Source organism: Phalacrocorax aristotelis, chromosome 2, assembly GCF_949628215.1.
Source record: "Phalacrocorax aristotelis chromosome 2, bGulAri2.1, whole genome shotgun sequence".
Lineage (NCBI taxonomy): Eukaryota > Metazoa > Chordata > Aves > Suliformes > Phalacrocoracidae > Phalacrocorax > Phalacrocorax aristotelis.
The window spans coordinates 52,775,869-52,792,158 of record NC_134277.1 but is presented as its reverse complement, the minus strand read 5'-3'; the positions used below and the strand labels follow the sequence as shown (position 1 = coordinate 52,792,158).

The 16,290-nt window shown below is 40.1% G+C and overlaps 1 protein-coding gene across 4 annotated transcripts in view; it reads right to left on the bottom strand.

The window, feature by feature from the left end:
• ELMO1 (engulfment and cell motility 1) overlaps positions 1–16,290 on the bottom strand; it is a 314,961-nt gene that overhangs the window by 183,668 nt on the left and 115,003 nt on the right. For all 4 annotated transcript variants that reach the window (XM_075083575.1, XM_075083576.1, XM_075083577.1 and 1 more), the window contains 5 exons: positions 14,699–14,850; positions 13,738–13,816; positions 9,185–9,235; positions 7,452–7,574; positions 5,962–6,093 (listed from right to left, as the gene is read on the bottom strand). In XM_075083575.1, the coding sequence (XP_074939676.1) occupies positions 5,962–6,093; positions 7,452–7,574; positions 9,185–9,235; positions 13,738–13,816; positions 14,699–14,850 (537 nt within the window). The remainder of the gene's footprint in view (positions 1–5,961; positions 6,094–7,451; positions 7,575–9,184; positions 9,236–13,737; positions 13,817–14,698; positions 14,851–16,290) is intronic.

Here is a 16,290-nt window from a genome sequence, read left to right as displayed (position 1 = left end):
TTGGACAGCACTTACTACGGCAACTGAAATTTTCCACACTGAGGCAAACATTAATCTGTGGAACACTGCAGCTAAACCCAGTCCGTCCATTTCTGAAAATAAAACATAGGAAAAATGCAGTCTGGGTCTGTCTTTAGAAAGTCCTGGCAACTTTCAGTGCAAAGGCTAGAAATGACAGCCAGCTGACTGAGCAGGCTTTGTACTGATGCAGGAACAAACAGGGTGAGAGGAGGAGGTAGAGAGAGGGAGGCAAGGGAAAACCCAGAGCAGAACCACATCACGAGGCGAGAGTGGGGGTGGAAAAGAGGAAATTCAGGAAGATTGAATGGATTAAGTAATGGGGATCAGCAATGCAACATGCTGGAAGGAGACAGATCCAACCTGAGATCAAAAATGGGGAAAAGTCAATTTAATTCATTGCCAGTTAGAATAGATTTGGGTAGTGAAAAACAAACATTAAAACACCACCTTCCCCCCACCCTTTTCCAAAGCTTAACTTTACTCCTTTCTTCCCAAATCCTGGGACAGGGGTGGGGACACAAATGGGGCATGACATAAAAATGAGCTGGGGGGGGACAAGCAGCTTCCAAGTGAGCATGTGGAAATTATACACACCAGAGCTCTACTAGGTAGACTGAAGAGGACAACAATTAAAGGCTGGAGTATGTCCGCACTTGCTGCAGGCATCTGAGTTTGCCCCTCATTAACCACCTTAATGATTATGGGTAATCATTACAAAATATTAATTATGTGATAACAAATTATTTCGCTGATAACCTCCGTCTTTCAGTGCAGAGAAGAGACTTCCTCTGGGGAATATATCATGACATGAAGGAGGTTACTGTGCTCAATTGTTCTAATTTGTCAAAGCAGATGAAAGTCACACAGAACACAGCCTGAGAGGGGTTTCTATTCAAGATAGCTGCAGGAATAAACATACAGGAGGAAGCAGAATGGATCCAAGGGAATAAATCATGCTGGGTAATTATTGAGGCAGATACTGACTACTTAAGTTATTCTTGGCCACAGCAACCTAAGGACTCTCCATTCCAAAACAAACAAAAAACCCCCAAAAACCCCAACCTGTCTCACCATAGTCACTCTGACACATAGATGGCTCATGCCTGCAAAGATAATGCCCTCAACAAGTACTTCCCATTTGCTGGTGGAACAGAGACAACCTAAACTTCAGGCCAAACCTCTCGGTTAAGATATCCACAGACTTGGCCTGGTGATAAAGTTATGTCTAGAGACAACAAGGGGACAGTCGCTAACTGTATATTCTTCATTTTCCAAATGCCTGACTTGATACACTTAGCTCTGCAGACAGTAACTCACACAGGTCTATCAGAAACCACGCACTGAGGAAAGTAGAAAGTGTTTTGCAAAATAAAATCCTGAGCATCTTTCCTTAGCCAGTAAAGTCAAGGGAGAAAAACCCTTCCTTTCACCTTTAAATGGTCAACACTATGCCTAGGCTTCAGCTAATGAACTATTCAAAGAGACAACGGGAAGCACCACAGAAGAACCTGTGAGAACACTGAATAGTTTTTATTTTCAGAGTGCTACTTGGATATCATGCTGTGAAACACAGGATTTTTGAAGAGTAAGATCAAAAGCTGAAACAAAGTAGCTGCTCCTCTGGGACATGAAGAGGGAAAAAGAACAAGTCTGGAAGAAATCTCAGCAGTTCATCAGGCCTATGTTCTACGTAAGGCATGCTTTAGTTACTCTCAGCTATGTTTTTAAGCTTCTTTCCAGAGATCTCTACAAGACACATCCTCCAAACTATCTGTTCTGGTGCTGCTTCCCCTCAAATTAGAAAGTTCTTGTAATAGATAACAAATCAGCTATACTGCCATTTAAGTCATTATCCATCTAATTCATGTCTACCTTCAGACTCCTCCAAGCCACCCTCAGGGGGTTGCTTTCCATATAGTCCTCATGTGATTTGTTTCCTGGATCCACCTTGTCAAACATAGTATATAAACCTTTTCATAAAGGATAAAGCTCTATCTTTAGACTAGTAATGAATTTTGTCGCCACCATTCCAATTAAAAATCATTTAAATAAACTGATTGCTATCACTGCCTTTTAGCTTACATATGACCACCTTGTCAGCCTTCACGCACTTGGTATTTCCACAGCCTTCAGGCTGGTGGGCTAAACAAGCCAACCTTTTAAAGTCACCTCTTGTAAGACATCTCCCTCATCACTGCACAAGCCTCGCCCTCTGCACTCATCCTATGTTCAATCAGTCCACAAGTAGGTAACTAAAATTATACGGTGTTCTAGATGATGTCTCAGAAATGCCTTAACAGTTTAGCTACTCATAAAATATCTTTTCAGATATATCCTAGCTTAACATTTGATTTTTTTATGGCTATATTGCACAATCTCTCTTATCTTTTCTCATAGGTATTTGCTTCCAGAAGAAATTCTTGCTGGTGGTCCTAAATGAACACCATTGCATTTTGTATCACTGAAAAAAATTACATTTCTATTTCTCTAATCCAAAGGGTCATCTAATTTGTGAATGACATGGTGATTCTTTCATCAATGCATCACAAATTTGTTTCACCAGAAGATTTCGTCAGCATATGTTCACTCTTACATCACCACCAATATTTTGAAAGTCAGGCCTATGCCTGCATTTTGAAGAACATATCCCACCATTTTCAGTTAATCTTTTAAATATCTCTAACACTGAACTACGTTATTATTTGAAAGTCTACAAAACTCTACTTCTGCTACAAGAATTTACAGCAATAAACGTTGGTTGGGACTTCCCTGCCAAAAGGGATTTTAAAGGCGGGGGGAAAGGAGAGGATGGAAGAAGAAATTCAGGCTATTTCATTTGCAATTGAGTCAGAAAATAATTCAATTGGGTGGAGTGTATCTTAGATCTCATAAGTGGGTCATCTTTCGTTGTATTCATCAGCACTTTAATAAACCTCCTCAAGACTTTCATCTAAAAATCTCTTTGCCTATATTAAACTTCACATGGGTCATTGCAACCATCTGGAAAGGCCTTGTGGTTTCTTTAACTGGATGTAGGTTTCTAACTATGCAGTTTTACAAATGATATTGTAAACTTCTGAAACCATGTCTGGACATTGTCTGTTGTTGTCATTACATCTGTAGTGGGGCAAAGCTTTTTGATGTGGCCAAGAGAAATGAACAGAATTCTTGCATTTTACATGTAGGAAGAGAACAAGCAGTCCAGGAACAACTTCATGGCTAGACATGGTTTTGCTCTTCCCTTTGGAAAAAATGTTTAATCAATTCAAGAAGTTAGCATCCTGACCATCAACACCAGTGGAATGAAGACAGCATTCAAAGGCAGCCTCCTGTTTGGCTGGGTTTCTTCTTGCGCCACACAGCCAAAACAGGGAAACCTCCCATTATTCAGGGCATAGATCAGTTTGCTAACGCATCCGTCTACCTGCAGTTTATGAAAGCATCGAAGACACTTTAATGAGGGACTGAAAAGAAGTAGATGGGGTGAAGACCGCCAGGCTAACTGGAGCCCAGTCAGAGCACGGCCCATGTGTGAGGCTAGCGATCACCAGTCAGATTTCACAACAGGTTCCTCTTCCTTCTCCAGCTCTGTGAGGAAGGCCAAATCCCTTTTCATCTGTGAGAAAAGCTGTACATGCAGGGTCACCTGTGCTCTTAGCTCAAAGCAAAACTTCTGTACCAGAGTAGAATAACGCTCCTCAAAGCTCACAACTGACATTATTATTATTTGTACATTGCCTCATTATACTGTTAGTGGGATAACACGTCTCCCATTGGGACCCTTGCTATGGTGCTCTTTTCACAGCTCACTTTCCAGTATTTCTTCTTATCTCCCATTATGCCTTCCTTACATTTTCTTCATGCTTTGAACCCAGTTCCCGTTCCCTCCTAGACTTTGCTCCCCATTCCCTTGTGGAAGGCTATCAGAATTAAATAGTAAACAGTGCTGCAGTTCCCTTTGACAACTGTTGGTGTTTTCAGTAGGCTTCCCAGTGAACAGCCCAAATGAGAGTAATGAATATAATGGATAAGTCCCTGCTGCACAGGCACAGCAAGAGAGTTCCTGCAAACTCAGACAAGGCAGTAACACATTTTGATTCACACCAAGTGTTTTCTTCACAACCCTATCAGCTAAATAATGCTGCTGTTAATAATTTCAGCTCTGCAGAATCAAAATATATCCTGTGGGGGAAACAAAAGCATTGGAAGAACTAGTGCCAGCCTGCACAGCTAGTGATCTTTACTCCTCGTTAAGCAGCAGAAAAACAGGATTGGAATTCAGGTCTGTGTGTTAGTCCTGGTTCAGCTTCTGTTGAATGCTGTTACATGCTGACAGTTTTCTAGCTGCAGCTTTAAGAAACCAAGATCAGATTTTCAAAGGTGCTAGATACTTAAATGTCAGTGATAGCTGTGGGAGCTGAGAGTCCTCAACACATCACAAAACTACAGTGAGCAACAGATACCTGAGGAGGAGGGGCAAGTGCTGATCTCTTCTCTCTAGCAACCAATGACAGGACCCAAGGGGATGGCAGGAAGATGTGCCAGGGGAGGTTTAGGTTGGATATTAGGAAAAAGTTCTTCACCCAGAGGGTGGTGGAACACTGCATAGGCTCCCTGGGGAGGCAGTCACAGCACCAAGGCTGACAATATTCAAGAAGCTCTTGGAGAATGCCTTCAGGCACATAGTATGAATTTTGGGGTTGTCCTATGCATGGACAGGAGTGGGGCTCAATGATCCTTGTGGGTCCCTTCCAACTCAGGACATTCTAGGATCCTATGATTCCATAGCATGGGAACTGAGAACAGATTCATAGACGACAACAACAACAACAAACACATTGAGTTTCAAAAGCTTATTCAAAGCCCTGATTTTACTACCATGCTTACAACCCCAAAACGCCAAGTTCCTCCCTTCCTGTCTATTTACTTATGACTCCATACAGATACAACAGCACTGATACAGCAGTAATTTTTTCTCACTCATCAGTAATGAAAACAACTATCAGAATCCAGAAAGCCTTATCCCAAAACCACAAGGGAACTGGGTAATGTTGAGCCCTACACCACAGAGCTGAGCAGAGTGCTCAAACCGCACAGTGAGCTTCAGCTTGCACCAACAATGTTTAAAACCACCCCGCCTATAACTGGGCTACTGTACTGTATTCAGTGTGTATTTGCCAGGCCAACAGCAAAGTAATGAATCATATAAGATATGAAGCATACAATTTTACCTAAGGAGAAAGAAAATTGCATGCTAACCTAAAGTAAAAAATAAATCAAGATACTGATTGCAGTGTATGTGTGCATGCTCTGTTTCCAGAGGGGAGAAAAATACACGTTATTCATTAACATAAATGTATGCAACAGTTTAGTCAGATCGTGCTCTGCTCACCAACACAGTTTCAGCCAAGACCAGAACTCCAACTGGTCTGATTAAGTAAGGGTAAGAGATTCTGCATCCCCTACTCAGAGATGAAAGGACTTCAAGCAACTAAAACACAAGGCCCTACAAGTAAATACCATAGAATCCTACCTCAGATTTATTGAGCTCATCAGTCCACATTATTACTAACAGAGTATAATGACTTTACAGGTCTGCCACAGATCCATTAGATAATTCCTGTCCATCCAAGATATCATTAAAAGTTAGATTTTGATTATGGCTTGTCATGCAAGACTACATGCTTCAACCTCAGACAGTTATTTCTTTCAATTAACCCTAACTTATGCTAAAGCAATCTCATGAAGCTAACAGGATTTGAAAAAAACCAAGCAACCAAAACCAATCAACCAAACAAAAAAACCCACCACCACAGACATTATGCTATTCCCTTGTAGGAAACAGCCAGAAGACCAAGTAAGAGAAGTGACCAATTATAGGATGTACTACAACAGATGCCTTCACCCACTTTCAGTGTACCACCACACAAAAATACTCACAATAAATCCAAGTTTTTTATAGTCTCGAGTATACATAGATTTGCGTTTCTCAATACTGCCACTGCTGTTGTTAGGTTCAGATTCTGCATCAAATGCAATTCTTCGGAGTTCAAATATGATATCCCGTTGAGCCTATGTTAAAACAAGGTTAAAAAAATTGGTTAAAGTAACATACCTGTCATTTTAATAACCAATATCACAAAAGCTGTTTCAAAACACTGTATTCCCCCCACTGCCCAATCTTTCTTTGTCTAAATTCCCTACTGCATACTCAGAGAGACAGTCAGCAAGAATGACTTTGTGCTTCCCATTTTCCAAAGTCCTTGCATTTGTGGGGTTCACATGCAGATGCTTAAGTGTTGACTTACAGAAGCTGGACTCGTGTTAGCAAGGCCACTAACTACACACTTAATTTTAGCCACAGGCATGAAACGACAGAAGCCAAGAGATCACACACGTTTCAAATTAAGCTGGTACTTGAGCATTTTACGGGCTGAAATCAAAACGGCTCAGCACTCTGCCTTCCTTTTGGCAAGTGTCCATTTTTGCTAGCACAGGAATGGGCAAGAGAGGAATTACTGCAGTTACACATCAGTTACACAACGTCTCAAGACAGTGATAACCATCCTACCATCAACAGTAACCACACTGTTAGTCACTCTCTATGCAGATATACACTGGGCAACTGCATGTACATTACTGAGAGCCAGACTTTCCTGCCTCAAACTTAAGGGACAGGAAGGGTAAAATCCTACAGCATGATGCTACTTATGTTTACAACCATCTCGCTCTCCCACCACCTCTTCTCCAAATTATCAGCAAGTCTTAACACAACTCTCTCTTGAAAATGAAATCAGGTTGGTCCTTGTACAGGGCCTAAAAAGGCCACAAAAATAAACAAACAAACCACATCATCTCCACGGTTCACTGGCTCTATATTTAAACTTGAATCTCTCTAGGGAGTTAAGTGTCTCTTTTTCCACAATGAACTGTGTTTGGACACAGCGAGCAATAAACAAATGAACAACTACTATATATAAAGCTCCCAGTAGCAAAAATGGGTTTTATTGTAACACAAATTAACTCCAACTCTAGCATGTCAAATAGTTTTAATTTAAACATTCATTTTAGCTCTGCAGAAGTACTTGTAGGAAGGACCATACGTTTCTGTTGCTTCCGAAAAGTACACAAAAGAAACAAATGCTGGACTGCTGGTCAGAGTTTTAGCTCAGGATGACACCAAATTCAGTTCATGGAACTGCATGCTAAGGAGAAAGGCCTGGCCATTTTGTTGTACTTTTGCACAAAGAATTCAATAGCCAGTACATCTTCTAACAACCAGAAAACACAACCCAACTTCACAGAGAGAGAATGAATGAATGAATCGTGTAAGCATTCCTAGCAGTGTCTTTTCCTCCATGAAGCACTTCAAGCACAGCAGTGAGCAGTTGCCCTCTTCCTGGTCTGACCACATCATGCCAGCTGCTTACCTGATCCTGTGGATCCATTTTTGTCATCATTCTGTCTTCCAGAAGGTTAAAGGTAAGTACTTGCAGAACATAAAGCTGGTGTGCCATTTCATTGTTGATGGCCCTTTGTGCCCTGATAACATGCTGCAAAGAAAGACAGACTCTGGTGAATGCCATCTTATCAGGAAATTACATCAGGTGAGCTCAGGTGTTTCCATTTCTGTAAGTATGTGTTTGCTATGCAACAGTGTATGTATACTCCAGAAAAAAGTAAATCAAACCAGAACTCATACTACTGATTTAGGTACTATATAAGTAACTTTAAGGGACAAGACTTTACAATAACAATGCACCAAAGCTTTCTCCTTTTAGCCACTAGATAGAGCCTGTGCATATGTTGAGAAGTGGCATTAAAAAAAAAAAATCATTACTAAGAAGTCACTCTGAAGAAAAATTAACTCCTTACCAAGAGCATTAGAGCTGTGTATTAAAAAAAAAAAAAGTATATTAAGAAAATCTTTAAGAGAGTAGCTGCCTGAGCAGCAACGTATTCAGGCTGCAAACACAACCAGGAAATACAGTGATATAACAGGGCTACTGCCGCAGGAGTCAATGTCACATGACAATCCTACCTCCACCAGACAACTGCATTCTGTATGAGGAAGACTGCTCAGAAAAACATTAGCATACAGTGCCCCATATGTGCAGAATTATCCCATTCAGAAAGCAGATACCAAACCGATGAACAATTTAAAATTCCCTGTTGTGCCAAAAAACACCAAGTGGTTCTATATGGGAAACAGATCCAGGCCACTAAACACAGCAGAGCATACGTGAGGAAAGAGTCGTCAAGAGATGGATACAGCAACTGATATTGTACAGCACCAGAGAATAAAACAATCTGTCTGGCAAAGGCACTAGAGCATTTTACGATAGTAAACAAACACCTAAGAATATTATCCATATGCTTATACCAAATTTCTTCCGAACACAAGCAGTATAAAAATATGCCTTCTGAAACAAATTCTGGGTTTTTTTGTATGCATCACAGAAATTATGACATTGAATGAGAAAGACTGAGGGCTTGTTTGGTCGTTGTTTGGTTTGTTTTACTCTACCTAGTATCTCATAAGAGAGAAAGAGCACTTTCCCTCGTTCCCTTGAAGAAGTAATCTACTCTAAGGTCAAAGGCAAAATGCTTCTGATTTTCCATTATAGCAGATGCAAGTCTTTTATATTACATTCATTAACTCACTCTCAGCTATATTTCACGCTTCTTTTGTGCAAGTGCTGACAAACTGCGTGCAACTTTATATTAAGGCAGAATAATCCCTAGAACCGAAAAACACAGACATTCATTTTGCAAGATGGAAAGCCCTGTGCAGCTTGCTCAGCTGTCATCAGCTCCAAACCTTAACACAGACAACTTGCTCTAAATTCCTCAGACAAGCCCTCATCTGCACAATAAAGTTCACATGCTCCATGGGAAGAAAATGCTTGAGGTATTATTCTTTTATTCAGTATTATATCTTCATGAAGAAACCACAATTTATTTGACTGGGAAAACACCCTTTCTGATAATCAGTTCTGAATACATTCAACAACCAAACCTTTGTCTTGTATATTAGAAGCTTCAAAACATATCAAAATACAACTGCAATTAAAATATATTGAGCTAAAACCTATGAACACCAAAACTGGAGCCACCTTTTCTCTCTGCTAGTGAAAAATGACTTTGAAAATTATATACTTACAGTTAAGATGATGGAGCGAAGCTGCTTTTGTGCCAAAATGTTTGCCATTTCCTGATTTAGTTAAAAAAAAAAAAATTATCCAGAAGCAGATATTTTAGTGCCATACCTAGAAGAATGCTGACTTAAAAAGGTCTAATCTTAAGTTCCTGCAGTGTTACTTATAAACGAAATGAAGCATCATATCAGCTACACAATTGTATGCATTATTATGCCAGTCACAAACTCAGATTACTCTGCTATGAGAAAAGGGGCAAAGAAAGTAAAAAGTATGTCACACACTGAGGACTTTGGTGATCCCAAACCAGCAATGAAAGACCTCAGAAGAGACCTCTGTTTTAAACAAAATATTTACACACACTTGATCATGCACAACCTTTCCCCCCCAAACAACACAGAAGTAAACACAGAGTGGAAGCCAGCCAGGGCTTTAAAATAAGATGTCAAACATCATGCTTATTTGCATTAGTATTTTGGCTGTTTTACAGTCGAGAATTTTAACTTTCACTCAATAAATCGGCCTACAACTCAGCACTGTTCCATCATAGCAAATAACACTTCTTCCCTACATTTTGGTAGCAATGTTGACATTGGTCCACTATTTTGTCTTAAATTAACTTCTCTTTCCAGACCTGTCTGAAGTCACTACCAAGGTGGATACGCTTTTACTTTCATTCTTGAGCAGCTGATTCTGGCTGTCTATGCTGCAAACTGTCCTGCAATGCATAGCAGGGAATATTTTATACTTACCAACCATAACAGTCTAATTTTAACCGTAACTACAAGTCCATACCTCATTTTTAAGTTCCACGATCATTTCAATCAGTATAGAAATAGATGTGTGTGTATGGGGACATATGCTAGCATATGCATTGCATGCAACTTACAGTAATTATCATGATGTAATTCTTTTTCAATTCTTGTTTTCAAAATGTACTATTTAAGGATTTGGATAACATATTGCATACTGCTATTTAGACACTGTTTATATGTACACAAAGGGGTAATGTTTGGGATTAGTAGATCATTGATTGGAAATGGAGCTCATGTAGCACAGCCTTACATAATACAGCACAACGAATCACATCACGGCTGACACATGCTTAAGGACATTCTTAGGATGCACTGTCATTCTGTGCAGTTGGCACCATTTCAAAAATATTGCTCACATTCAGAAGTAAGTTTTTAAAAATTCCTGCTGATCTTTGTGAGAATTGATAAGTAATATAGAGTACATACTGGTTACTTTTATATAATAAACAAGAAACTAGAAGAGAGGAAAACAGACTATTGCATAAAACATACAGAGAGTTGGACTGCTGAAACATGGCTGCAGAAAATGGAAATAAAGCAAGCTTTAGGGTGAGAACTTGCTTGCAAAAAGAAAGTAATTTTAATTTCAAGATAGGAGACAGTCATAGACGTTGACGATTTTCTTTATACAAGATAGATTGCTGCATCAGAACGTAGGAATGATAAGGAAGGAAGAAGGAAACAAAGACAAGAGAAACTCAGATTTAGGTTTTTCAGCCTTTTCTGGCTGAGCAGGTTTCAACTGCACATAACAGCAAAGGACAGATGCTTCCACCTCTTTTGGAAATGCACAACTGACCTGCAGGGGGAGTGCCAGGCACACGATATACTTTACGTTATGGGGAACAGACTGGCTGGTTATGTCAAAGTATATCCACTGCCAAAAAGATGGACAGGTAAATAATGTGAGGTAGTCTTTTCTGCATTTAAGGTAAAAGAAAAACAAAACAACAAAAAAAAGATAGTTCTTCTGCTTTACTTTTTGGAGAACATTATCAAATCGTCACTCCTTTCTTATACTGGTCAGTTTTAAAGCCTTTATAGGGATATTGTTTTTTGTCACTGGACCAAAAACTGATAGGAGCAACAAGCATTCACAAAACCAATTACTGCAACAAAATCAACCTTGTCTCCAGGAAAACTGTATGGCTATTAGCAGCTGACAAGCTGCCTCTTCTAAAATAAGTATTGTAGTAACAGATGAGAACAAGAATTTTTTCACAAAATTTGGCATCTCATTTCTCAAAGGAACATGTCTCTCTAAAAATACAGACAATTGCCAAAAAAAAAAAGTGTTTCAAACATTCACAGTATCATTTCAATGCTCAATTCACAGCTCTTTTCCAATAAAGAATTGGTTTTCTTTTTTTTAAATAACCTAGGCTTCTCCAGGTGATTTCGTCCTTGACAGTGGCAGAAGCAGCAAAGCAACGTGGGAGTCCTGATTAAAAAGGAAAAACCTTGAGCCTCTTGGCTATTCATATTACAGAAATAGAAAAGACAAAAAAAAAGGAGGAAAAGGCATTCAGATACCAGCACCAATTTAAAGCCTCTCCTTAACTGCAGTGCAGTCATCCACATCACACCAGTCCCTGCGAGCCGGCAGCAGGGAGGGTGCCAAAGCTCCTGAAGTCATACAGGGTTTGTTGTAGTTTCTCACTCCTAACCATATTAGCAGTGAGTGCTTGTCCTGGTTTTGGCTGGGATGGAGTTAATTTTCTTCCTAGTAGCTGTGTTTTGGATTTAGGATGAGAATAATGTTGATAACACACTGATGTTTTAGTTGTTGCAGAGCAGTGCTTACGCTAGTCAAGGACTTTTCAGCTTTTCATACTGCCCTGCCAGTGGGGAGGCCGGGGGTGCACAAGAAGCCGTGCAGGGACACAGCCAGGACAGCTGACCTAAACCGGTCAAAGGGATATTCCATACCATACGACATCATGCTGAACAAAACCTGGGGAGGTTGGCGAGGGCCACTGCTCAGGAACTCGCTGAGTATCAGTCAGCAGGTGTTGAGCAACTGCATTGTGCATCACTTCATTTGCATATTCTATCATCATCATCATCATTAACATTATTATTTTCCCTTCCTTTTCTGTCCTATTAAATTGTCTTTATCTCAACCCATGAGTTTTACCTTTTTTTCTGATTATCTCCCCCACCCCTCTGAAGGGGAGCGAAGGAATGGCTGTGTGGTGTTCAGCTGCCTGCTGGGTTAAACCCACAACAGTGCTGAACTTTACCTTTTGAGGACCCACAGTCAGGAAATTACTGAAGACCACATCACTTCAGTTTGTTGTCTTAAAAAGACAGAATTCAGTAAACTATCAGTCATCCCTATCTTGAAGCTAATGGACACCTACCTTCTTCAATGTATGGTTTACTCGTTACCCACAAGATAGATAAACTAACAGATTCTGAACACTTATGATGGTCATTAAAGGCTGAAGGAAATTTTCTGCAAGCATCATAGTTACTAGCCTTCAAGCCAAATCAGGTCATTATATTCTAATAATCATAAACTCCATGACTGACAATTTTGTGTCACAACAGCAGGTATTACAGGTGAAGCGCAGTCTGCATGGCCTACTGCCAGCTGTGGTACTGTCGTCTTCAGGAACACATGCCCACTGATTCCTGTTAAGGTCTTACCTACATCTGACATTGTCTCTCAGCTTCCAATATGACAAGAATTCTTGAAAACAAAGCAGTAGCAACTATTTACAAATGTAAAAAGTTAAATCTTTGGTTTTCTTACAAGGACCTACCACAGATTTAAGTCAAAACTGAAAGAAAGTTTTTATTCCAATTTTTATTAGGTGCCTTCTTCCCTTAATAACTGAAGACTGTACTGGAGGAAGAAGGAACAAAGGAATAGGGGGAAAAAAAGGCGCTTTTCTTTTTTTTTTTTTAATTAAACCATGGTTTTACTTTCCCGTTTGTAATTTTTTGATATATTTTTGAAGCAAAAAAGAAAGATTTCCCATTAGGTTTTTGATGTTTGTTTAAACAAACCTCCAGTGTTTTAAAGTGTAAATAAATCTAAAGAAAGTCCTTGTCAGAACTGATCAGCAGCCCTCAATATACTTGTCCCGGATACTAACACTATGTCACCACAGGAATTATCATTACTGTTCCTGGTGACAGAAATGTTAAATAAATAAATCACTAAATCTGTTTTGACACAGGCTAATGACTTGGTAAACATGGATAAAACTTCTGTTTCATAACAGATTGCATTCCATCCCCATTTAACAGCAACTAGCACTCTTGAAATATTTCCTTTTGAGACTTCTGATCTCTGGCACTAAAGTTAACTTAAAACAGTATACTATAAAAGGCACAAAATGCTTACATGGCAAGACATTTCCATTTTCAAAAGGAACACAATTTTTATTAAAAGATCTGGGGAGGGAACAGTTTACGAAAAAATAGCCGGGTTTTACAAGCTGTGCTGGCAAAGAGTTCAGTACAATAAATATTACAGCCAGCCATGGTCAATATGGTTCATGTGAGGTTATAGGGAACTAAAAAAGCATAGAAGAATGCTTAATCCCTACTAATAATGGTGCAAGATGGAGGTAGCTCCATTAAAATGAATTCTATTATAACAGCAGGAAACAACAGAACAAGTTTCAGTTTGAATTAACTGCAGGAAAAGTGTGACTGGGACAACTGCGGGTATGAACATGACACACTTTACCTACAGATATGTAGATGTACAACAAGAACCAACAACTTACCTGCCTCTTGTCGTCTGGTGCCTTAAGGAAAAGTGCATTTATTACCGCTATGGTATATGTCTGGATTTCCTGGTCTGTCCTGTTTGGAACAAAATTATAAACACAACAGAACATCATGAATACACATGAGCTGTAGAAACTGACCTTCCAGTTGCATTACTGCAGGTAGAAGTGAAGGGACTGTCTGTACTTTAATATTAACCATGTAAAGTTAGGCAATCCGTCAAAGTTGGTCATGACCAGGTTGTCTCTCTTATTAAGAGAGACAAGATGTTCCAGAGGGAGACTCAGCATTCAAGAAAGGTGGAATGAATCACACCCTTGAAGTGCCATTGACCCTCCACTGATCATATCAGCAGCCCAGACAATCAGCTTCTGCCAGATGCCCAACAGCTAGAGGTGGGAAGAGGAATCTTCCCTAAAGGGTTCTGGAGATGAACCTGCTGGTATTAAGAGCTTTTCAAGTGAGTGGAAAATGTCCCAGCTGGGATGCAAGCATAACTATGATTCACAATACATTACCTTATGCTACAAGAGGCAGTTTCCACCCATTTAACCACTGCACATTACTGTTCAAGAAAAAGCCTCTCGCTTTTCGAATATATCTTCAGCAAAAGTTGATCAATTTTTGTCTTACACACTTCCCAGAGGCTAGCAAGCAAAACCACCCCATCTGTACGCTAATGGCATTAAGGATTTTATTACTAAGGGGTGCTCTTCATTCCCCACTTCCAACTGCACAGGCAGCTTAGCGCGCACACACACACACAAAAAAAAGGAAAAAAAATCAGTGATCAAGCAACTCCAGCAAGCTGGTTACCAGTCATCCAGCCACTTATAGTGGATGCAGGAGTCATATAGGAGGTTGCCAGTCTTTATATTACTCTTCCCAAATGCTGTGCTCATTTGGGGGGTGGGGGGGTGGAATCCACCATATCTGGTGACACTTGAAGACACTCACCCTTGCAGATGTGGGATTAGTTGCCCAATTGTGATCTCCTGTGCCACCTTCTGGTACAGGTCGTGGCTATTGAGCACCATTGATTCCAGGATTGCTAGTGACCGTTGCAAGATAGAGATGTCCGAGGCAAATTTGTTCACATAGCTTGCTATCTACAAATTCAAACATTTAGAGAATTTACATCTCATCATGAAAATAGGGAAATGGAAGAAAGAAAACTGGATGTGGCTTAGAAAGGCATTAGAATAAAAGTAGTCTTGTCCGCATGCCAGGTATCAGTGAATATCTGAAAGCAATCAACCAGGCACTGCAGGTACCTTCAGAGAACACAATGGCACAGATTCTTCAGCTGGCACAAATCATCACAGATTTTACGTCAATATTCATACCACTGAAACATATGCTTCAACATTCCCTTATGAACACATTAAATCAACATTAAAGAACCAGAAGGATTATATTTTTTTGTGAGGAAAACTTTGGAAACAACAAGGAGAATGGTTCTCATCTCAGTAGATACCTGTGCAGCTAGTTTTCTTTAAACAAATATCTAGGCTCAAGGCAACTGTTTCAGATGGGAAATTTACATTTAGCTCTCTGGTAAAACACACTCAAGCAAAAAATGCCTTTTTTTTTTTTTTCCCTTGCTGTTACCAACAACACTGAAAGCTCTCTCTCTCCAGGTTACAAATTAAAACTCTGTTGATGATCATTTATCAGCACAAGTGGTTCCATAACTCCATCTAGAGTCCCATCTTGCTAAGTGTTCATGCGTTAATAACCTTCACTTTTACTGCAAGCTGCCACAAACAAATGCACGTTAATCAAAACCAGGTCTGACCTCCGCTTTTTTTACAGCACAGCAATGACATGCCGCACACTCGTCTACAGAGCCAGCTCAGCTGTGCAGTTAAAATGTGGCAATGTGCGTTCTTCCACATGCTGCCCAGTCCTTTGACCTGGCTTCCTGGGATAAGGCTTGCCATCCGCTGATGCAGGAAGCGAGAACTGCCTGGGTTTTCCTTGAATGCACAGATACCAGCACAGCCAAGCTGAAAGGTACCCGAGGCAGCACAGACAGACAGAAGAAATGCCATGTGACCACAGTTATTTGCTCTTTACAGCCAAGTAACAGACTACAGTGGCCCTGTTTCAAGTTTGATATGTTCCTTCCAGAAAACTACAAGTCTGCGTGCTTCTTCAGTATTCGTGCTACAAGCCACTAATGTGATTATACTGTTTCTGATTCTGGATGCTTGCTTAGACCTTGGCACCATTTTCCTTTAGGAGGAAGAAAGGCATGCCCTATGCTTGGAAAAGCTGCCTAGCTGCCTGTAAAATTCACAGTTAAGCACTGACATGTGGATAATGACATTGTTTTGCACTTGTGACATTTTGAGAGGAGCTTTCTGCAACTTTGGCTGGAGATGACAAGGAAAGAGGGACAGATTTTTCTTCCAATCTACTGCAGTGCTGCTGCTTGCTCTGCTACTTAGTTTGCATTACCACAATAGGAACGTGCTACGCTGAATATAACTCAATCCAGGAAACACACATTGACTTTACAGAAAATAAGGAACCAAGCCATGCTT